General features: G+C 36.8%; 4 protein-coding genes across 8 annotated transcripts; 3 read left to right on the top strand and 1 right to left on the bottom strand.

Moving 5' to 3' along the window:
- Positions 1–626: 626 nt before the first annotated feature.
- Positions 627–7,198, bottom strand: Rel (nuclear factor NF-kappa-B family member relish). Of its 2 annotated transcripts, none has more exons than XM_081982353.1 (15): positions 6,875–7,198; positions 6,322–6,513; positions 6,120–6,256; positions 5,899–6,065; positions 5,708–5,849; positions 3,909–4,047; positions 3,663–3,767; positions 3,493–3,607; positions 2,401–2,913; positions 2,125–2,343; positions 1,752–2,065; positions 1,413–1,696; positions 1,287–1,358; positions 1,008–1,232; positions 627–951 (listed from the first exon to the last, which is right to left on the bottom strand). In XM_081982353.1, exons 2-15 carry the CDS (start codon positions 6,509–6,511, stop codon positions 838–840), a joined length of 2,736 nt encoding a protein of 911 aa, XP_081838479.1. In that variant the 5' UTR covers positions 6,512–6,513; positions 6,875–7,198; the 3' UTR covers positions 627–837. The 2 variants fall into 2 exon arrangements, with proteins under 2 accessions (XP_081838479.1, XP_081838478.1); XM_081982352.1 differs by lacking the exon at positions 6,875–7,198 and adding an exon at positions 6,664–6,862.
- A 209-nt stretch (positions 7,199–7,407) lies between these two features.
- Positions 7,408–12,131, top strand: Vps16A (vacuolar protein sorting 16). The gene is made up of 13 exons (XM_081982354.1): positions 7,408–7,611; positions 7,726–7,915; positions 7,996–8,272; positions 8,323–8,447; positions 8,545–8,723; positions 8,777–9,283; positions 9,353–9,533; positions 9,585–9,719; positions 10,458–10,619; positions 10,677–10,826; positions 10,879–11,132; positions 11,185–11,385; positions 11,820–12,131. The coding sequence occupies exons 1-13, from the start codon at positions 7,541–7,543 to the stop codon at positions 11,962–11,964; spliced, it is 2,577 nt and encodes an 858-aa protein (XP_081838480.1). The 5' UTR covers positions 7,408–7,540; the 3' UTR covers positions 11,965–12,131.
- A 117-nt stretch (positions 12,132–12,248) lies between these two features.
- Positions 12,249–14,297, top strand: LOC145730478 (pfs47 receptor-like). Its single transcript, XM_081981693.1, is given in 8 exon segments — positions 12,249–12,399; positions 12,454–12,656; positions 12,710–12,853; positions 12,910–12,993; positions 13,153–13,169; positions 13,607–13,841; positions 13,894–14,046; positions 14,106–14,297. Coding segments are annotated over 8 exon segments (930 nt in total). The 5' UTR covers positions 12,249–12,392; the 3' UTR covers positions 14,193–14,297.
- Positions 14,298–14,373: 76 nt separating this feature from the next.
- Positions 14,374–21,755, top strand: Gyf (GIGYF family protein Gyf). 4 transcript variants are annotated; one of them, XM_081982348.1, is made up of 22 exons: positions 14,374–14,474; positions 14,849–14,959; positions 15,509–15,641; positions 15,921–16,215; positions 16,302–16,513; positions 16,708–16,857; positions 16,911–17,098; positions 17,149–17,329; positions 17,381–17,538; positions 17,596–17,779; positions 17,835–17,918; positions 17,972–18,194; positions 18,310–18,449; positions 18,509–18,652; positions 19,601–19,771; positions 19,824–19,995; positions 20,049–20,323; positions 20,377–20,520; positions 20,605–20,862; positions 20,918–21,083; positions 21,136–21,362; positions 21,443–21,755. In XM_081982348.1, the coding sequence occupies exons 1-22, from the start codon at positions 14,389–14,391 to the stop codon at positions 21,566–21,568; spliced, it is 3,828 nt and encodes a 1,275-aa protein (XP_081838474.1). In that variant the 5' UTR covers positions 14,374–14,388; the 3' UTR covers positions 21,569–21,755. The 4 variants fall into 4 exon arrangements, with proteins under 4 accessions (XP_081838474.1, XP_081838473.1, XP_081838476.1 ...); XM_081982347.1 differs by having other exon boundaries at positions 18,286–18,449; XM_081982350.1 differs by having other exon boundaries at positions 18,286–18,449; positions 21,136–21,367.
- Positions 21,756–21,829: the final 74 nt, after the last annotated feature.

Here is a 21,829-nt window from a genome sequence, read left to right as displayed (position 1 = left end):
ACCAACATTTCTAAGAAAATGTCGATCAAAAAAACGAAAATAACTACATTTATAAAGAACACAATGAGAGATCAAATTAATGTATGCCAAAACAGAATTACTATGTAGAAATGGAAATTTTGCAAAAAGAATTATTGGACCAAACTGGAGAACATTTAAAAACTTTCAGTGCCATTTCTACCTGGCAAATATGATGTAAACTATTGGTTTTGGATGGAAATAGACCAGTAACTTTAAGTAGCCACAGAAAACTATCTCAGACAGAAAAACCACTGTCAGTCAGTAATCTTAGTAAAGATCAAAAATGTTGTTAATTTTTTTAGTTTTAAAACTAGATATAGAGACAAAAAATGTCCACTTTGAGTGTGAATGAAAAATGAGTGAACCTACTTCTTGATCAATGATATTCAAGTTTAGGTATTTCGGAACACGGCATTTTTTCAAAGCATTTGCATAAAATTTGTTATTTAATTCAAGACATGCGTGGTTTTTCACCTGCATGACGTCTCGACGTGTAAAATTTTGACTATACTCTGGTCTTGACATCAACACTTTTAATATTTAAACAGTCTGAATAGAATTTCTACACAGATTTGTGACAATATTTTATAAACAAATCTTCCATGTAAGATAAAACATTAAAATAAACTGTATTTCAGAGACAACCAAAGTACAAATTAGCATTATCCTCTATTGATATAAATCTTAATTAGAAAAGAGAACGTTAAAAAAAATTGCCATCTGCGCACACCTTTAGTCCTGCCTAAATTGTAAAATAATGTTTAATCTTATCACAGTTGGGCACTATATAAATTCATGACGTTTAAGTCACTTGTGCTATTTACTCTCTGCACTTAATCGGGCAGCTGCCCGATCCATAATAGCAACCGCTTTGTGTTCGTCCAAGTTTTCCAGAAAATTCCGGATTACCAGTATGTTGACGTTGTCGCGCTAAAATATACATTTTTTTTTCACTTGGAAAAAATAGTGATGGTGAGTTAAATTACCTCGATGGCATACTGCAGTAAATTCCTACTGACGCTTCTCTCACTGGAAATAACTCCGGCCTGCAGTAAATGTCCCAAGTCTAAAAGATCGGCCAAATGTTCATATTTGCCGCTTTCATCCAAAACACAAGCGACTTCTTCCAAACAATATTCTGGAAGTGTCCTCAATCCTGAGTAAATCACATCAGGAGGTTGTTGCGGCAATTCTGATTTCATGTCAACATCCTAATAAAATTTTGTTTAAAAAAAACACAAGAAACAAGGCAGTGACAGACACACCTCTTCCATTTCCTCTTCATCTTCGTCATCTTCAATCTCCTGTTTCATTTCTAATGATGCGCCTTTTTCTTGCTGAAATCAACATATTCTACAATAATCTTTTTACTTGCCAAGACAAAGTCGTACCAAATATCGATTTAAAATATTCACAATTTCTTCGCTGGGCTGCTTCACATTGGCTACTTGGAAGGGCGACAATTCTTGAAAGTCATGCTGTTCTTCCAGAACAAATTGCTTGTGTTTCAGTATGAATTTAATCGCTTCCACAAACTGGTTTTCCACAGCTATTCGAAGCGGTGTATAACCGTTTTTGGGATGTTTCCTATTAATGTCGGAACCTAGTAATGAAAGCATTTTCACTGCGTTCATATTGTGTTTTTCGACCGCCAAACTCAAAGCACTGTAGCCCTCTAACAAGGAAATTAAACTCGTCAATATGGTAATTGAATGATTCAAGATACTTACCATAATCCTCAAGGTCTAAAAAACTCTTTGATTGATCCTTGACCAACTGTTCAATAATAGACAATGGTGAAGCACATACGACGGCCATATGAAGGGCGGTACGGCCCTGTCCGTCCTGTTTAGTCGGATTAGCTCGACAATGCAGCAGGTAGGTAACAAACTCTTCATTGCAACATTGCACGGCAATGTTCAGTGGCGTTTGGTTGTTCGCATTCGGAACGTTAGTCAGTTCAAACTTTCTCGAGAGCACAAACATTTTTAATATAAACGTCACCTCCTCTTTGCGATTCAAACTGATAAAGACGTGAAGGGCGCTAGAAAGAAACAATGTGAGCCAGTTTTGACGAAATAAATGGAATGTTGTTGGACTAACTTGTTTCTTCTGGAGTCGCCTTCTCCAAAGTGATACTCCAAAACATCAGGTGCGCGTTCGTGAGCGTCTGACGACTTAATAAAGTTCTTCAATTCTTTATAGGTTCGTTCCGCTTTTACCAAGTCCTCAGGAGTCACCTCTGCTTTAATTATCACTGACTTGGGCACTGACACATGGGCAGTCTCCATTTGATGATAAAATTCCTCTGTCTGATATCGCCTGTAATTTTTAACGACAAATTTAATATCATAAAAAGTAGTAGCTTAAATATTCTACCGGTTTTTTCTGTCCCTCACATCGTCAGGCAAACGAGTATTAACCCACCCTCCAATATGCACATAGTGTAAACGATCTGTAATCGACGTGTACTGTCCATCTACGGCATTTGAACTATTTTCGTTTGACAATATCGGCAAATATTCTTCAAACAGTTCTCTGAACTCTTCAGAGTTGTAATCCATCAGCGCATTTTTCATGTGCTCATCGTTGATCAGTTCAGTCTGATTCCAGCTGTTGGCGCTGGGAATTGAAACGATTGAATGTTGCGGTAATACAGCGTTATTATTGGGAATAGTAGCGGGTAACTCGGAGCTACTCAAACTACCACTGTTGTAACTGGACGAAGTGTCCATTGAACATCTGGGCCGTTTTGATCCTGGTTTGAACTCGTTGTTAGGCACGAAACGGAACACTTTCGGCTCGCTTTTTGCATTGTCCGACGGTCTGACCAATTCCATAAACACTTCGACCGGCTGAGTTATGTTTGGGTCTCTATCATATGTTGGCGTCCTAAAAATTAATTTAGCCTGCTACTAATTAAGAGATCGATACAGCAAAATTTTTCTCAGCCAAAATTAATGAAAAATACAGTTTTTTGTAAAATTAGAGCCAAAGAATTGTTTTGATTCACAGTATGTTTTTCACCAAATACAGGCTAAAGAAAACGTGCTGCAAATTTCTTAATTTTCAACCCAGTGCATTTGCTGGTTGGGAAAATTGTTATTTCAGGACATGTTTGGAGGTTTTTCCATTTTTGGTCTGTAATTTATAAATTACTCTGTATTTCTGAATGTTCTAAAATTATCTCAGCAATCAAATTCACTGGGTTTAAATTTCAGACATTTTTTTTACCCTGTATATCAGTGAAGAAATCACTTTTGAGGCAAAATGAATGACAGTCCTGATTCTAGAGAAAACGACCTTTCAAAAATTTCTTTATTTATTAAATTCGGCTGAGACATTTCAAAGATACAGGCCATTAAAAATGGCCAAAAATATTGCTAAATTCGTCTTTTCCATCAAGAGTTTATTTGAAACAATTTAAGCAGTACTTTTACTAAAAAAACAGTACACAAAAACAGGACCTACTTGAATACAATGGCATACTGATGATGCACATCAAGTTCACTAAATCTTCCATATCCTTCCCATACTTCAGTATCCTGCTCATCGTCATACTCAAAGAAACGAATTTTGATGTTTTCTGTAAGTTTCCTTTTTAGTAAATTTCCCGTTGGAAAAAACCTACTTTTACTTACTTTTTGTGACCCTTTCAACTAAAAGGAATATCTCTTTTCCACCTCGGGCTGGGCTGGTACAGTGGTCCATACGAACGATTTTCAAATCTCCCGTCAACGCACATTCTATAGTGTATTTAAATCAAATAATTAGTTTCACTATAATAAAACGTACCCAAAAGTTTAAGTATCACTATTACGTACATCAAACTCACCACCGCTAAAACCCATTTTAGGTAAGCTATCAGAACACAATAGAGTACTTACTCAAGTTATTAATTCCGTGACTAAATATAGGAGGACAAATAGGATTCCGAATGCCGTTTTTTACTAGAAACGCATCAAATCTAAGGCAAACTATGTTCAAATTAATGGATTTGCTCTCCTGTTCTGCCAATCCCTTAATCTGAAACGCGTTTAAAAATTTGATCGCATCACAGGTAAAAACACTCAGATAGCTCTCGGATGGAACATTGCTTCCTGACAACGAGAGATATCCACTTGGATTTACTGATTTAAAAGCCAATAACCTCCTGCAGAAAACGTTTTAACATTAGTACCTTCATCACCTGGATCCTCAATATCTGAATCTGATTCCGACTCTTCAGTCTCCATCGTAACACCTACTGAATAACAATATAGTTTACTGATATCCAGCAATTAAAAAAAATCTACCAACCTTCTAGAACAGACGGTAAACTCGAGAGTTCTATAGATGGATATATTTTCATATTTCAAACTAAATGAAATGTGTAGTAGCACAATCAAGCTGTTTTTCAAGACTAGTGACTAATACTGGCCATAAAGAATTCGCACTAGAAACAATACTTGCAATCTTATCAAGGCTTGAACATAAATGGTTAAAAATATATCCTGCATTGTTCAATTTGTTTTTTTTGCTGTTTAAAGAAAGGGTTACATATTTATCACCTACCCAGTCAATTAAGAACGATCGCGTAATTTCCTAGAAAATATCACTACTATCAGCTTCTACAATTTCTTATCTATGAGGGATTATCTAACAACACCAAAATAATCAAGGACACACAGGTTAAACTAATTACTGTAGTTTCAAAGAATAAACTAATAAACCACTAAGAATTCAGCAAAACTGGAAAATACTCAGATATTAACCATGTAGAAAGGGTTGTAAATTCCAAGACTTTCTATTATGGATTGTGTTAAGACTGGGGACAATCAAAAAATTAATTATATTCTTGGCCTGTCTGGCACAAATGTATTGTAAGAAAAATGCCTAAGATCCTGTGACTACAGTATACAGAGAAAACACCTTTTAAAAGACACACTATTTTTCCTAATGGACTAGGTAGTTTGAGGGTTTAGAAACTTTGAGAAATTTTACTGCAAAGAGTTGACTGCAGTTTAACTGGATTAAATAATTTGTTTATTCTTATCTATATACACCTAGGAATAAAATGAGAACAGAACTTCCTTGAATAAATAAAATAAAAGCAGGAATACAGGACAACTAACCTCAACTTGTATCTTGTATCAAAATCCAAAACAATGTAATTGCACTGTGTGTAGTACCTAGTATATGAAACTAGCAAAGCAGCAAAAGCCTTACATCCTTACAATAATCGATTTTAGTATACTTTCAAACATCAAAGAACAAATTTAAAAAATCAATAAAAATCAATAATTTCTCACAACTCACAATCTGTCTATGTTTGACATTTGATTTGATAAACATAACCAAAAATGACACTATTGACAGATGACAGCCACAAATCACAAAAACAAATAAATCAGAAAAAGATCACACATCTCTTTCTAAAACGCAAAAGCTGAGAGACAAATATACAATTTGCATAGCCAGAAATAAGTTATCTGTAATTCTGTTGACCAAAGTTTTAATCACATGATGTGTGACAAATCCAGCCTATCCAGCTTAGCCAGAAAATAGGAAAACAGCACAGTGGACTTATAATATTAGCAAGGTTATTGGCTTAAAAATCTCATATTCAACCAGCTGAGAGGAAGTAAAATTACAAATAAAACCACACAAACTTCCTCTCATCTCTTATGCAAAAAAATCAACTTACCTCTGTGACTTCCTTCATATTTAACTCCCTGACTTTGCCTTCTAGGGTGGCAACTAGTTCCCTTTTCAATTGGGACTTTTTCTTTACCAACTCTCCTACTATATTTTTACGGGCTGTATGTATAATTCCCATACTGTGAAACCTTTAAACAGATTTTCTAGTGCTTGTTAGATTGAGGAAAATAAACTCACCTGGCAATAAACCCTTCATTGGGTCCCACTTCTATTTCATGCGGATCATCACACTCCTCTTTGCCTTTTTTCATTATAAGCCTGTGAGGATGTGGTTTAAAGTCATCAGTGACATTCCACTGGTAGATTGAGCATCTAATTACTGCTTTAGCTGGGAAGTTCATTAGCTGTAATACCTCAAATTATAAAACCTGATAATTTGATTTATTAGTAAAAACCACCTCAACTGAAGGGTATGTCTGTTTCCTGGTTTTGTCAGAGTTCAGTCCACATAAACTTCCATGAGTTCCAGCCATCTCAGATTTGTAGCGGAAACGAAATTTGTTTGTAGGTTGTTCAACAAACCTTAAATAAGGTCCTATTCATAATATAAAACAATGTGTTAGCTATAAGTGTTCTATATAACACTGCATGTTTACTCACGGCCACTTTCAACATGTCCATTGGACAATGTGGTCATTGAAGTGTCACTGGGCAAAATCTGAGTTTGGATATAATGCTGACTGGATTCAGGTGAGGACACCATGAAAGTATTAGAATTGGGTGATGCCACAAAGTATAAAGGTGTGGGAGAATCTCCACTACTTGATGGAGGTGTTGGAAATGCTGCCATATCTGTAAATTAGTAGTACAATGTAATATTAAACTACAGTGCAGGCTAAACACACAGTCTATCAGGCTCAACTGAAAAGGGTTTTTGAAGAAAAAGCACCCCAAACCACTTTCCTTAGTGATGAAAATATACCTGAATCAAATCAAACTTACTAGGTAAAACACTTTGTGGACTTAAGAGACTTGGGTTTAGTGATGTTAGTGGATCTTCCATGTTTTTATAATTATTCACTTAATTACAAACACTAATCACAGAATTTATAAAGACTCAAATGTTGCAGGTTTCCACTCCCTTAACAATAAAACATGGAAGTGCTGCTAGTATAAATAAGACTTGCTAGTGTTCATAAAGATAAGTACAAACCTAATGATGGACTCCCACCAAATTTATGAGAAGGTACTTCCCCAACGGTATTTCCCCTTAACTGTGAACAAAGGACAGATTGAGGGGTTCGGGAGGTGTGGAAATTACAAAAAAGTCCCCTCTTGGTTCAAATTAAAACTATTCAATAACAACTGCGCAACTTTAGACAAGACCTTGAATATTCGGTATTTCTGGCTTTATCTTATCTCATACGGATTGAGTTAGAATTGGTTTCGGGCATAAGTTTTCTTTTATATCTTTATTTCCATGAAAATAAAGTTGCTGTTTATCTATTTTCTTTGTTTGGAATACACTTCTTATCTGTAATTCACCTATTTTAACGGTGACGTAACGATTAATTGTCACTTGACATATGATGTCATTAAGTCAAAATAATTTTATAATTTTTATTTAGATCTCGTGGCAATTTTATCTAGACGCTTATAAAGAGTCACGTGATATTTTATTATTCTTTTACTGTAATATCCAGCGCCCTCTGAGATATTTTATACTGTGTCAAACGTCAAGCAATCACAAACAGCTAACCTCTTTCCTGTTGTTTTTGTTGTGGTTTTTGTTGTTAATTTTATATTATTTTGTGATTGTAGTTTTCCAACTAAAAGTATAGAAATTTGCATTAACTATTGTTATTACATTAGAGATAAGATGGCGGGCGTACAGTCAAGTGCTCTGATTACTGGAGATTGGTTTCGATTAGGACAAGATTTATATTTTAGGTAAGTCAAAAGAACAAATTGAATTGTTTAGATATAATTTTAATAATTAAAGAGCAATTCTTTTGCTCTAACGATTAAAACTGCATGATCATGACGTATTTGCTATCTTTTAAGGAAAATCAAAATTTATTCCATGCAATGGAACCCAGAGATAAGCTTGGAGAATTTTATTGTCTCTTCAGCGTCTTATGGGGGCCCTTTGGCCATAAGACGAGATGATCGCAAATTAACCAAGGTTCGCGGTCCTGGACAAGTTGTAATTTCAATTTTTTCTGGTAGTGGAAATCCAATTTCTTCATTCAAGGTTAGAAACAACAAAAGAAGACTTTTAAACCTCAATCTAACTGTTGTCTACCTCATTTTTACTGATTTGTTGTTTTACAGTGGAACCAAAGACCAATCATTCATATGGGCTGGTCAACTGATGAGAAACTAATTTGTATCCAAGATGATGGCAATGTGACCATGTACGACATGTTTGGAAAACTTTTTCACAAGTTTATCGTGTTTCAAAAGATCCACGACTCAAAACTTGTAGACGCCAAAGTGTTTACCAACACTAGGAACGTAACCGGAATCGCCGTCATGACTTCAAATTATCATATTTTTATTATAAATAGTATTAAAGATATTAAAACTCGACAATTAAGTGATGTCCCTAGTATGTTACTGCTTCAGTTTAACTGCATTTTAGTGAATTGGTTATTGTAGGGTCAAATAACCAGCCTACTTGTTGGGAAATTGTTTCAGAAGAGGCTTCCACTGATGTACTATTTGCAAGAGGCAATAAGGAGCTCTACAGACTCAAACAGGATGAACACCATACTAGCACTATGGTATTTATTTGAGTATATTATTACATCAATGAGAAATGTTACAAAAATTAGGAAACAAACAATTTCAAGCTTTACTGTAATAACTGTGGATTTGTAGTTGCAACCAGATATTTCAGTACCCTACACGGCAATTTTGGAAATGTCCGTCTCGTTAAATGCTCGACATTTGTGTTTTTTTACCGATTCTGGTCATCTCTGGTTGGGTTCTACGGATTTGCGACGCAGATACTGCGAAATTGCCACAATGACAGTGCATCGACCCAAACAACTTGTTTGGTAAGTGAATAGAAGGGTTTAATAATAAAACGAAAATTAAAGAATATCTACAGGTGTGGAAATGAAACAGTAGTAGCTTACTGGGAACAAGATCATTCCATTTTAATAGTTGGCAAAAATGGTCAGAGTTACACTTTTAACGCGGACAGTTCCGTTCATTTAGTGGCGGAAATTGACGGGGTCAGAATCATCAGCAACTCAAACCACGAACTACTGCAAAAAGTACCGGAAGTGGTACAAAAAATTTTCAGAATCAATAGTACCGAATCGGGGAGTTTTTTGCTGGAAGCGTCCAAGCAATTCCAAAAAGGCAGTCACAAAGCCAACGAGTACATCACTTTGGTTAAATCCAATATTGAGGAGGCCGTGAATCAGTGTTTGGACGCGGTGGGTTACGAATTTGACACGGAAATCCAGAAAATGTTGATAAGAGCGGCGCAGTTTGGAAAATGCTTTGTGGCGGGCATGAGCTGCGATAAATACGTGAAAATGTGCCGCTTGTTGCGAGTCCTGAACGCTGTAAGAAGCCCTAAAGTTGGAATTCCCCTAACTATTGAGCAGTATCCTTTCTTATACGATTTACATTCTTAATAAAGACGTGTGAAGTTTTCTTTAATTTTTGCCCCTAGATTGAAATACATGAGACTAAAAGAGTCTGCTGTTTCTGAAGAGAACGAATCACTAAAAAATTTATTGGACCGTTTGATTGTGCGCAATATGTACTTTTTAGCATTACAAATCGCTAAATATTTGCAATTACCCGAAAGTGTGGGCAGTAGCTATATTTTAGTTCACTGGGCCAAATACAAGGTAATTTTTACTTCTCTCCAGTGAATTACGTAATTGATTTTTTGAAACAAGGTGAGCCAACCTCATCCTGAAGAGGAAGCTGTGGCGCGTGAAATTGCGGAAAAACTAGGCTATTCATCAGGTGTGTCCTACAGGGAAATTGCGGAAAAAGCTTCCGAGTTTGGCAAAAATAAATTGGCTATTAAGGTAAGTTTACAGTTAATGGCACTATTGTATTTTTTGACTTTTTGTTCAAATGACGTGAAGCAGGTGAAAAAAGAGGCACTTCTGTCTATCACAGCTTGGTAATTTTTTGACATGTTACTACAATTACTGACATTTTGCATCATATTTGCAAGGCAGAGCATCATTAACAATATAAATGATAATTTCATTATGACTATTTCATTTTGTATTCCACAGAAGTTGAACATTAGTGATTAGGAATGGAGTTTTCTCTTTTAGTACGACATTATTAACTTTGGTATTTATTTACGTTCAAGTGACAGTAAATGCCCACATAACACTTATAACGGTGACTATCATGCTAACAAAATTGGAAAATTAGGTGTACCTACTAACTACAGCGCTGCAGTGGTCTTAACTAGTATAAATTTTTACAGGGTGAAAGAAAGTATAGTTTCTGTAGAGAAAATTGGCATATTTTGTATCTTCTTACAAATATTTGTACAACTTAAAATATATGATCTCAAACCTTAGAGAAATATTTATTTTTGTTGACTGCTTGTTGCTAAAGTATGCTTTTGAAAAAGTATACACTTTGGGACACTCTGGAACTACGTACTTTTTAACTCATATTTCTTATCACTCAACTGTTATACTAATTGACATAAAGGAAAGACTCCAGAAATTATCCGAAAAACGCACCTAATCTAACCTAACCAGTTTGTTATATAGGAGTTTTACTATATTGGTTTTTTGCAGCTCTTGGACTATGAATCAAAAGCAAGCGAGCAAGTGGAACTCTTATTAAAATTACATGAAAACAAATCGGCTCTGCACAAAGCCGTAGAAAGCGGCGACACCGATTTGGTTTATATGGTTGTCTTGAAATTGCGTGATTCAATGCCTTTAGGAGATTTCAAGGTTTTATAATTTGTCCACAAATCTTAGATATTGTATTAAAATGTGCATTTCCCATAGATGACGATACGAAACTTTCCAGTAGCACAGTCGCTCTACATAAAGTACTGCAAAGAATACTACAAGCCCGCTCTGACCGAAATTTACAATCAAGAGGACGATTTTGCCTCCCAAGCTCAATTGGTGTTAGAAAAGTGTCTGGGTGACAAAGTCAGTTACTAATCCTGAAAATTCAGATAATTGTCATGATTCAAACCAACAGAAATCCTTGACCATCGATTCTGAATTAACTTCAGCCGCCGAGAACTACAGAAAAGCTCGCAAAGACCTAAACGCCAGTTTGTGCGAGGAAAACTTGAAACTGCTAAAATTGCAACGCGAATTGGAAGACAAACTGCAGGTGGAGAACAAGCTGCTGGGTAAATCTGTTCACGATACCTGTAAAAGTTTGTTAGAGATGAAGGAGGTGAAATTAGCCGAAAAACTGAAAAATGACTTTAAGATTCCGGAAAAACGGTGAGTGGTTCAAGAAGAAGCGTTCAACGTAAAACCAATACTTTAATTACAGCTATTGGTATTTACGTATCAATACTTTGGCCAAACAAAAAGAATGGATCGAACTGGATAAGTTCTCCAAAGTGAAAAAGTCCCCGATTGGTTACGGGCCTTTTGTGGACGCTTGTTCGGCCTGCAATAACAAAGACGAAGCCCTTAAGTATCTGGCCAAAATACCCGAAGAGCTGAAAGCCAAGTATTATGTCAAAATCGAGTAAGTCACTTTGTTTTAATATTTCAGTAAACAACTTAACCGTATTTATCAGGCACTAAAGTATTGCTAGAAAAGTTGATATTTCTCTTATCTGTACCCTGACACTTTACAGTGTCTGTACTAATCTCATTTTGATGATTAGGAAAGTGGGTTAATTTTTAATTATATCACCCTCTTTAGTAGCCTATACTAAAAAATATGATTCAAACATGAACAACCCATTAATTCTTATAATCCCATTAAACTCTAAGTGGTCTCTGATAAGAACTGTTCAAAAGTCACTTGTCAGTTTATTTATTATTAATAACGATTACTCATTTGGTTTTCCGCAAATAAAGGATTAACCGGAAATTAATTTTGAAGGAGATAAATAAACCAATTTATATTACTTTTTTAACACAATGTTCTCCCAAAAACAATATTGTTTTGTTTAGGTGTTTTGCAGAAGCCTCCGACGCGGCTTTCCTACAACGAGATGCCCAAATGTTGGCGAATATTAAATGTCGACTAACCAATAAACATCCGCATCTTTTAGAAAAAGTCACGGACATGCTTGAACGTTTGCAGAATGGAAATTAAGTAGTTTTAGTAATCAGCCAAAGTAATTTATTGTACATAATTATATGCTTGTGATAACGAATTTATTTACTTTCTAACACTTAACATATTCTCTGTTATTCCAAGTTATCAAGACTGTAGTTTTAGCTTAAGATGCTTAAATAAATTCTATAGTTGAACTAAAAAAACAGCTAAAATCTTATTTAGTCCCAAACACAACTAACAATCAGATTGAAAGCTTAAATTGTAGTAATGTTTACTCAACCAGTAATGATATATCTACATCAAGTCAAGCCTTTTTTCTAAATTTAAAATTTGTGAAACCAACAGAGTACAAGTGATTTGATAAGATTACGACATTTGTATGAGAAATTACACTATATAAGCAAGTAAGGTGTTTGCTAGAAGTAACAGTTACACATTGCAGTGTTAAAATTAGTATAAAAAATATGGCAGGTAAGACTTATTTTATTTCTCAGTTGTCATTTGATAAATAAATTATAATTTTAGCTTACTATTGGGTTGATACATCCGCCAGACAAGGTGCCGTACCATCCACCGCCCTCCAAGGTGGTAACGATATAGATGGCTCCCCCATTTACGTAGGTAGGGCCTTCCACGAAGGTGATTGGATCCCCGCCAAAGTGATTCCTTCCAAACACATTGCTTACATTTCTTACGGCGGTAAAAAAGTTGGAGTGCAACGGTTCCAAGTAGGTTCACCAATATATCTAGTAGCTCATGTAATGAGTTACAATTTTGACAGGTTTTATGTGAACAAAGCTTCGATTGGCAACCGGCACACGGCGGGCACGTGCCACCAAACGCTGTAATTGGTGGAAAAACATCGGACGGTGAAAATTTGTATATTGGTAGAGCTCAGCACAACGGAGCCTGGACTGTTGGCAAGGTAATTTGACTGTAAATTGTTGGTAATTATGGTTTTCTAATGAATAACGTCATCAGGTTCACCCTAGTCACGGCACCTGCTACACTCCTTTCGACGGTAAAGAGCATTCCCATAAAGTGTACGAAATTCTAGTATTGAGGGCCTAATAATTCCATTTTGATTGTAATTTTTAAATTTGTGTAGTTTACTTTTTGTACCAGTAATAAAAAACAATAAAGTTTTGTGTAGAAATTGGTGTATTAGATACGGAATCTCCCTTAAACCACAGCCTGCAATCAGTGCAGCCTAATGGATTATAGAAGCTAAGCGATTTTGGGTAAAATTTGTCCGCACGTCGCGTTGGTTGTTGTTCTTATGTATGGAACAGTGTAATTATGCAGCCAATAATAGGTCTACGTGCAATTTTCAATTTGCCTAACATATCTATTATTAAATAAACTTTAAAAAAAATCACCGATGCAAGTAATAATTCTGGAAAATTAAACTAAACTGCCAAGATAAACGATAAGTATGTTTGTACCTGTATAAAAACAGATAAAAATTTCATATCAGCTGAATTAGTGAGGAGTGTCACTGCTTTTGCTTATCTATATACCTATATAATCATTCTCATTCAACCACTGGTAAAGTAGTAAAAGCATTATAAAAATAACTATGGGTAAGTACTTTTTTTTTCTTAATAACAAGAACTGTAGCATTAGAGTAAAATCATTTCCCGCCTATTAATCAATTGTTAGCATAACCCTCACTAAGCATCCCCAACTTAAAAGTGTTTGTAATTATGTAAGCGTACCAATGGGTGGACGTGGCACCTGGTGCTATTTTTCCCGCCAGCGCAATTAGAGGCGGCCACGACGTTGACGGTTCCGTCATTTACGTGGGACAGGGCTTTCATCAGGGCGATTGGCTGCCGGCCAAAGTGATCGCAAACAAAAGGGCAGTGTACGTACCTTATGGAGGAAAGGAGGTGTTAGTACCCACTTTTAAGGTAATACTGCTAGAGAAAGAAAACACATTTTTGTATATAAGATGGTTTATAGGTGTTAGTTTCACGCCAGCCGCATAGGTTCCAGTGGGTACCCAGTAGTGGCGGTCAAGTGCCACCAGGTGCAGTACCTGGAGGACGAACCAGCAATGGAGAGATTCTTTACATCGGCAGAGTGCATCATAGTGGATCGTTGACAGTGGGGAAGGTACTGCAATAGTTGATGACAAAAAATATGGATAGCTAATTCAAATTTGCATTTTTTAGGTGCACCCGACTCACGGTTCCTGTTACATTTCGTTTGGAGGAAAAGAGCACGGCTATCCTAATTACGAAATCTTGACTTGCCGATAATAATTACTAATTAGATTACAGTTTCTTAATTGAACGCAATCAATTTTTATTTATATAATTTAGCTGCAAACATACGTTTTAAATAAAGGTTTTTTGCAAACGTTACTATGACCTATCCATGTACATTAGGATTTTTATCATTGATTAATACCAGCTAGGGAATTTCAATGCGTCAAGTTTTTTGACAGCATGACACATGCGCGATAACCTACAATTTGGCTGCAGCCTGCCATTTGTGTTGATCGCATTTTCCAAGTTTTTTAAAAACCACATTATTTCCAGGTAATCTTGAATTACTACCCTAGAAAAATCTGGCTATTATTGTGGATCGACCCGGCGTTTAATTACCGAATGGGGCCGCCATCTAGGACGGTTTTCTATAAGATAATGTAACGGGAATGCCACCTAGACCTCGCCTGGGGCCTTGCTCTTCTATCTTTACATAGAAACTACCTTAAAATATGGCCAAGTCAAATGAAGGCTCAAGTGTTTGATCGGATATACGGATTCGACTAGGTTCCTCTAGTTGTTAGTTAGTGTTGTTTCTAAAAATAGTTGTTTCCAAATTTAGAATCTTGACCATACAATAGTTGCCAGATTTCAATCCAAACTGGTGGTTTAATGTTTCACCCCTTAAGTGCAGTTTACTGTTTCAGTATGACTGACTCAATGAACTTTGGTCCTGATTGGATTCGCAACCTTTCTTCAGAAGGTAGTAATTCAGGTGGGTCTGGTGGAGGCACTAGATACCAGTTAGCAGACTATAGGTAAGCAAAATTGAGGGTTTGAATTACAATAACTACCATATATTCTACTCTATTAAGAAGTATGGTTTTATTTATAATGCTAGTGTAATATTTTTTACAATTATTCAAATTTGTTTCGTTAAGATACATGCTTAATTTTAGTTTATCCTTCTATTACTTTAAGCTGTGATGAAATGTGTAATCTTATCAGTAATTTGTTAACTGGATTTGAAAAAATTTAATGATTTACTGAAGTAGTGAGTACTGAAAGTTATAGGCTCTTATGATGTAGATTTATGTGTGATTATAACTACTTTTTTTTGAGGCATATTAAAGTTCTTTAAGCTCTAGGAGGCAGGTTTTGACATTTGCGACATCAATTTATGCATTAAGTCAACTGTCAAAATTATAGCCTACTTAATGGCAAGTTGTTTTTACTCTCCAAGGAAGCAGCAGATGCGCTAATGATGTAAATTATGTCATAGTTGCTCTGCTCCCTCCATTATTTGAAAATGCTATAAGACAATTAATAATAAAGTACTAATATTTGCTTACTTGAACTATTTCTAGATATGGGAGAGAGGATATGTTGGCCCTTTTTGATCGCAACATAAAACCTCCAGCAAGTCTGGCCAATTTTAAAAGCCTTTACTCTGATATTATACTACCACCACTGGCTCTGTTACCAACAACTGATGAAGAGGTAATAATATCCTAAAGTCTGAAAAAGATGTAATTATTAAGAATCAAACTAAAACTATTCACTTTTAAAATTAATTTGGCATATGACATTAACCAAGCAATACAGGCAATTTGTCATAAACAAAGTTAATTGTCAACTGTCATATGCTATTCTATTTTTTTTGCCATGACGAAAAAGGAGACACTTAATCTGGTAAACCTTTAGTGCAATCACTAATTTAGAGACATAAAACAGTGATGACGTTTGTGCACTCATTTACTGCGATTTTTCTATATTTAGAGAGCTGGATGGCAAGGTCGGCCTCTGAGTTTAGGCGGAGCTCCTCGAGGTAGAGGCACCTCTTTGGAAAGAGGTGGACGGGTGAATCGCGGCAGAGGAGGTTACCAGGCGTACGGTAGACCTCCTTATGAAGGAGGTGGTGGCTGGGGCAATGGGGAGCAGTCGGATTGGAGTCCGCGAAAGGAGTACGGAACGCGAACGTCATCGGTGGACAATTGGAGAAGGGCGCGGCACGCCGAAGAGGATGACGGTTGGAGGATGCAGAATATGGGGAGAGGGGCGCCGGATAAGTGGGGTAAGAGACTTTTGAAGTGTTCATTTGATACTTTGTAAAATACTTCTAAGGTCTGTATTGTATTAAGACAAAAATGTGATTTCTAGTCCGACAATCAAGTTGGAGAGCGGATAATGAGGAAGAACGTAGTGGACCACCGGAAAGAGGTGGTCGATGGACCGAAGTTAGTAGAGGACCTTCATCGCGAAGATCTTGGGATAATGAGGAACATCTACCAGAATGGGCTAATGACAATCCAGTAGAAGGCGGCGGATCTTTTGACGATAGAGGCGCTTTTCATGGCTCGGATGACGAGCAGGTAATTGATTTTCCCCCCTGAAACAGGTTTTGAAGGACTAGCAGTTTGTAAAAGGTTTGAATCAATCTGATGATATAAAAGAAACAAATTAAGACAATACTTCCATCTGATTGATTTAATTAGTTAATTTGTCAAGTCCCAAAATTAATTCATTTAAATTTCCCAATACATCACTAAAATTATCCAATTTTCAGCCGGATGGTCGATCCGGTTATCAAAAAAAGGACGGTCTGCAAAAGTCTACGTCACAACAGCATATATCTCACAAGAATCATCCACCTTTACTCACGTCCAAGTCAACAATTTCTCTAGTCAAGGATGCTGAGCAGGAATCGTTGTCTGAGGTATTTTTACAATTTTTTTTTTTAAAAACCACAATTTAACCCAAAACTTGTAGGATAAAAGTCCGGGCGAGAATTCTAACGGCACGCTTCATCTTTCAACGTTGGTTAGAGAGAATAAATTGCCTGTTAGTGAAGCTAGAGACAAATCTTCTAAGGAACTGGTTAATAGTAGAGATCGGGTGAAAGCTGAGGGACCAGGAAAAAGTAATGATGTTCAAGAAGTTTCTAAAGCCGAACACAAGTAGGGTTATTACCTCTGTCTAATTGGTTTACTTGTAATAAACATTTCAGAGTTGAGGAAAACGATTTTGAGAGGCTGCAAGAGGACTTTGTGTCCAAATTAGTGGTGGATGAGGACCCACCAAAAAATAACAGCACCAGCCAGTCGCAACAGTTTGATTTGTCTGGGTTGGCCCCCCCTCCAAATCTCCCCATAGCCGGACAAGATAAATGGTTTTACCAAGATCCCCAGGTAACTGTTTATGTTAAACTGAATTCAAGTTTAGCAAAATAATGTTTTTAGGGTCAAATGCAAGGTCCCTTTACAAATATGGAAATGTCTGAGTGGTTCAAAGCCGGTTATTTCGGGCAAGACTTGAAAGTGAGACGGCATTGCGATGAACGATTTTACTTACTGGGCGAACTGATCGCCATGTGTAACTCAAATCCATTCCAAACCAGGTGCGGTCTCAGTAATTTGGTGATTTCACGATTGTGAAGTTATCCATCAACTTTTAGCGTGCAATTTCCTGTGCTTAAAAATGACATATCAAAAATGCCGGAGCACGATCGACAGTTCCAGATGTTGCCGCAAATCGAAGCCTACAAACAGGCGCAAGCGCGTGTCATGGCTGATCCGTGGAGCGCTCTCGCGTTGCGTCAACACGAACTAGTTTCCCAAAGACTGATTTTGCAACAACAGGTAACAGAAAATTTGTGTTTTTACAACAACTTGCAGCATAATTGTTTGATTGTAGCAAGTTCAACAAGACATGCAGTACGTACAACCACACCCTCCCACCAATCCTTTCATACATATGATAAATCAAATGCAGCAACAGGTGTGTGTTCAAACCTCAAAATTGTGCGAGGAGTAATTTTATTATGGTTGCAGGCAAACAAGTTGCCTCCGACCGGGGTAATAGATAACAGTAAACAACCGCCGAACTTAGCAAATCCCAACGTGGATCCGCATTTACATATGATGACCAATTTTTTGACAATGCAAGGTCGATTACCGGCTAATTTAACTAATCCCCTACCCACCGGCTTACCCGGCGCATTACCTCCTGATAATATAGCCGCTGGATTGTCCGGTCTTCCTGCCGCCAGTTTAGGTTAGTTACATTACAAAGTTTTAATTAACTTTGACACTTTAGTGTCCTTGTAGAGAAACAGTGATAATTGATACTGATAACTTTTTTGTAGCTAGTTTACGAACATTTTTCACAGGTGGCGCTGGCGGGCTGCCGATGCAGGCCGGGTTAGGATTATCATCATCGGTAGAGCACAATCCCGGTCAGGACAACGACCCAATCAGTAAACTAATCAAACAGTTGCATCAAGAAAAACAGCAGCAGCAACACAATTTGGTAATCCATTTACTTATTTTATCAATTAACTTTTTACTTATAATGAACTAATAATATAGGTGGAGTCGTTTTGGCAGCAAAACCAATTTGTCCCGCCCAGTGCGGCAACACCGCAACAACCACAATGGCCGGGACAGTCTCAACCTGAAGTGCCAATGTCTATGTGGGATTTTCAACAATCACAACCTCTATCTAGTCCAGCGGTAAATTAACCTACTTTTTTTTTTCAAGCGGTCTAAATTGATCTTGCCGGTGTAGAAAAGCTACATTATGTTATTAGTACAAAAATGAATTTTGATTATTGTCTAGGAGGTAAAAAAATAATGTCCAGAACTTGATTCAGACTAAACCGTTGCGTTTAGAAAAAAGCAGATAAAATTAATGCACTTACTGTGCTTTGATTGGCTCTACAATACAATCTTTGCATGTTTTTATTTAGAAATACAGTTTTCCTAAGGTTCCAGAGCTAAATTTGTGATTAACGTAAACAAACAGACACAATGACACATGGCACGGCTAACACGATAACAGTTAACAGGAAGCCATTTCCAAAGTTGTCTAACAGAGGGCGTATTATGGCTGTTTAGCGTCATCTATCGCTTTCAATCGTGATTACGCTTACGCCTTCCAAATTTATTGTTTTCTTTTTAATGATGTAAAACATCTCATTTTTAATTCTTCTTTCCTTCCTGGTATGTAGGCTGGTTTTTTACCAAAAAAGTTCCTTAAGAATGTTTGTATTTCCGTTCAATATTTTCAAAAAAGTGCTGATGAGTTTTTAAAATGGCCAAAGTTTGAAAAATGCCTTCTAGCTCCGCGGATTGACAAAATCTCGAAACAAGAGTTTTACCATTAAATCCGTTCCCAAAATTTTATCCTAGTTGTTTTATCCTAACTGGCCGAGAAGAGGTTTTCCGGTCAAAACATTCCAAATACATACACGCTGTATACATGCGGCTTGAAAAAAAAAAGAAAAAAAAGTATATGCTACACGGACGTAGAATGCGATTATTGTGCTTCGCTCAGTTGTCGACCTCAGCACAATAATCGCCTTTCTCTACGCCTAGTAACATAATATACTATTTTTTGGAAAACACTTGTTACGTCATTAATTTTAAATGTATTTTCAAACATGTTATTTTTTCCCGTAGAATCCAAAATTATTAAAACCCTCGGAATTACCTCAAGAATCGGAAGATGTCCAACTAGCGGCAGAAAATGAAAAGGCGAAAAAATTGGAAAAAACGAAAGAAAACAAACAAAAAGAGGACGAAAAGGAACTGAAACGTAAAAAGAAAGCTGAAGAGGAGCAGCAGAAAAAAGTGCGTGTTAATCACTTTTGAAAGTATCCTTGTGTTTAATTAGTTTTGTTAGGAGGCGGAAGAAAAACGTAAACAAGAACAGCGAAAGTTGGAAGCGGACAAAAAAGCCGAGGCTGAGAAACGGAAAAAGGAGGAAGAGCGAATTAAGAGAGAGCTTGAGAAAGTGAAGAAAGAGGCCGAAGATAAACGGTTACGGGAACTGGAAGAAAAACGGCGACTGAAAGGTAGTCAACTTGTACATTTATTTAAAACATAGTTTTGACTAGAAGGTTTTTAGAACAACGGAAGCTGGAAGAAGATGCGAAAAAAAGAACCGATGAAGAGAAACGACAAAAGGAGGAAGAAAGGATGCAAAAAGAAAGAGAACAACGGGAAAGAGAAGAAAAACGGTTAAAGGCCGAGGAGACGAGGCGACAAGAACAACTGTCGATGACCAAAGCTGCTCCCTGGTCGCAGGCAAACTCCACGTCAGGGACGAGTCTCGCCGAGATTCAGAAAGCCGAGAAAGAAAGAAAAGCTCAGGACGCCATCATACAAGCTCAAAAAGCCCAGGTAATTTACAAATTAACATCAGTTAAGAGATAGACTATAATCAAAACGAACAGGAAAGAGAGTTACAACTGCAACAGCAACAGTTGCAAGACAAATCAAGTGGTATTCAACTGGGTTGGGCGAAAAAGGCGATGGAACCTAGAAAAGTCAAGTCGTTGGCCGAAATTCAAGCAGAAGAACAGGAGAGATTGACTAAGGTAAGGTTTTGTCTGTTATATTTTATTCTAATTAGGTTAGGTTAATTAGTAAGCAAAAAAATAATTAATTGAGTATGTTGTCAGGAAGCGGCAGAGGCACGTTTAAAAAAAGAAAAAGAAGCCCGGGAAAATATTTCTTTGCAAGCCACCAGCACGATTTGGAGCGGTCAAAGTCTTAGTTGGGCCAACGCCTCTTCTACTCAATCGCAATGGTCTTCCGCTACTAATATCAGCAGCGGCTTTTGGGATGAGCCAGTTGCCCAAAAGTCGCAGCACACTAAACCGTCCAGTGTGGCAAAAAGTAGTTCTATGTCAACCATGAGCGGAAGCGCTTCCAAACCGGTAACATTTCATTTATTGTGATGTTTCCAGCGAAGTAACTATCCGTTAAATACAGGCTAATCAACCGGCTAAGCAACAACAACAGCAGCAGCAAAAATCTAAACCTAAAAAAGAGGAAACAACAACCAGTGGGAGTGATAAAAAGAACCACAACAATAATGTAGATGACTTTACAAATTGGTGCTACAAAGCTCTATCAAACATTGACACTAATGTCGACGGTAAGTTCTATTCGATTATACTAAACCAAGATTATAAAGAAAACCTTTATAGTACCGACCTTCATATCTTTCTTGCGCGATATCGAATCCGCTTTCGAAGTTAGAGAGTACTGCAAAATGTACCTGGGAGAAGGCAATAACACTCAACAGTTTGCCAACAATTTTTTGGAAAAACGACGATCCTTTAAACAGAAAAACGCCCACAAAGACGACATGTGTTCGCCGGCTCCCGCCATCACTCCTTCCGTGCACAACAACGCCGAATTTCAGGAAGTTAAGGTGCGGTAAGCGAACCAACAAGCTGAAAGAGTTACAACACATTAAGGTGGATTGTATACTGATTTTTTATTTGGTTTTAGGGGAAAAACAAGAAAGCCAAAAAATCAAAAATGCTAAAAGTGGACTCTAGGATTTTAGGTTTTAACGTCACGTCGGCGCAAGATAGGATCAACGTGGGCGATCGGGATTACGGTGATAATCCTTAATTTTGCTACTAAACCTAGGATTTATTGTTAATAATTGTACCTTTAATATTATATATATATATATGTAATTTATATATATATATATGATGATTTATAAGATCGTTTTCTAGTTTAACGTACTGCTTATTTATGTTAAATACATTATGTTTGAAAAGATTAAACATTAGTTTTTACATTAAAAGTCTAAGATCTGTATTTCAATTTACATATTGAAAATAACGTGACGCCATTTCTGAGTCTCCTATGATACGTCTTGTTGTT

Source organism: Ips typographus, linkage group LG6 (assembly GCF_016097725.1).
Source record: "Ips typographus isolate SLU linkage group LG6, UJ_Ityp_2.0, whole genome shotgun sequence".
Classification (NCBI taxonomy): Eukaryota; Metazoa; Arthropoda; class Insecta; order Coleoptera; family Curculionidae; genus Ips; species Ips typographus.
The sequence above is the reverse complement of the archived record's forward strand: the minus strand, read 5'-3'. Positions and strand labels throughout refer to the sequence as shown.

What these genes read in the sequence shown, in the direction of transcription:
- Rel (XM_081982352.1), bottom strand. Translation starts at nt 6,724, where the DNA reads ATGGAAGATCCACTAACATCACTAAACCCAAGTCTCTTAAGTCCACAA. An exon ending in AATGAAGGGTTTATTGCCAG is followed by an intron (nt 5,850 to 5,898) that starts GTGAGTTTATTT and finishes ATCTGTTTAAAG; the next exon opens with GTTTCACAGTATGGGAATTA. An exon ending in ATATGAAGGAAGTCACAGAG is followed by an intron (nt 4,048 to 5,707) that starts GTAAGTTGATTT and finishes AACGCGTTTCAG; the next exon opens with ATTAAGGGATTGGCAGAACA.
- Vps16A (XM_081982354.1), top strand. Translation starts at nt 7,541, where the DNA reads ATGGCGGGCGTACAGTCAAGTGCTCTGATTACTGGAGATTGGTTTCGA. An exon ending in ATCCAATTTCTTCATTCAAG is followed by an intron (nt 7,916 to 7,995) that starts GTTAGAAACAAC and finishes GTTGTTTTACAG; the next exon opens with TGGAACCAAAGACCAATCAT. An exon ending in TTTAAGATTCCGGAAAAACG is followed by an intron (nt 11,133 to 11,184) that starts GTGAGTGGTTCA and finishes CTTTAATTACAG; the next exon opens with CTATTGGTATTTACGTATCA.
- Gyf (XM_081982347.1), top strand. Translation starts at nt 14,389, where the DNA reads ATGCGCGATAACCTACAATTTGGCTGCAGCCTGCCATTTGTGTTGATC. An exon ending in TCAAATCCATTCCAAACCAG is followed by an intron (nt 17,539 to 17,595) that starts GTGCGGTCTCAG and finishes ATCAACTTTTAG; the next exon opens with CGTGCAATTTCCTGTGCTTA. An exon ending in TACAAGCTCAAAAAGCCCAG is followed by an intron (nt 20,324 to 20,376) that starts GTAATTTACAAA and finishes CAAAACGAACAG; the next exon opens with GAAAGAGAGTTACAACTGCA.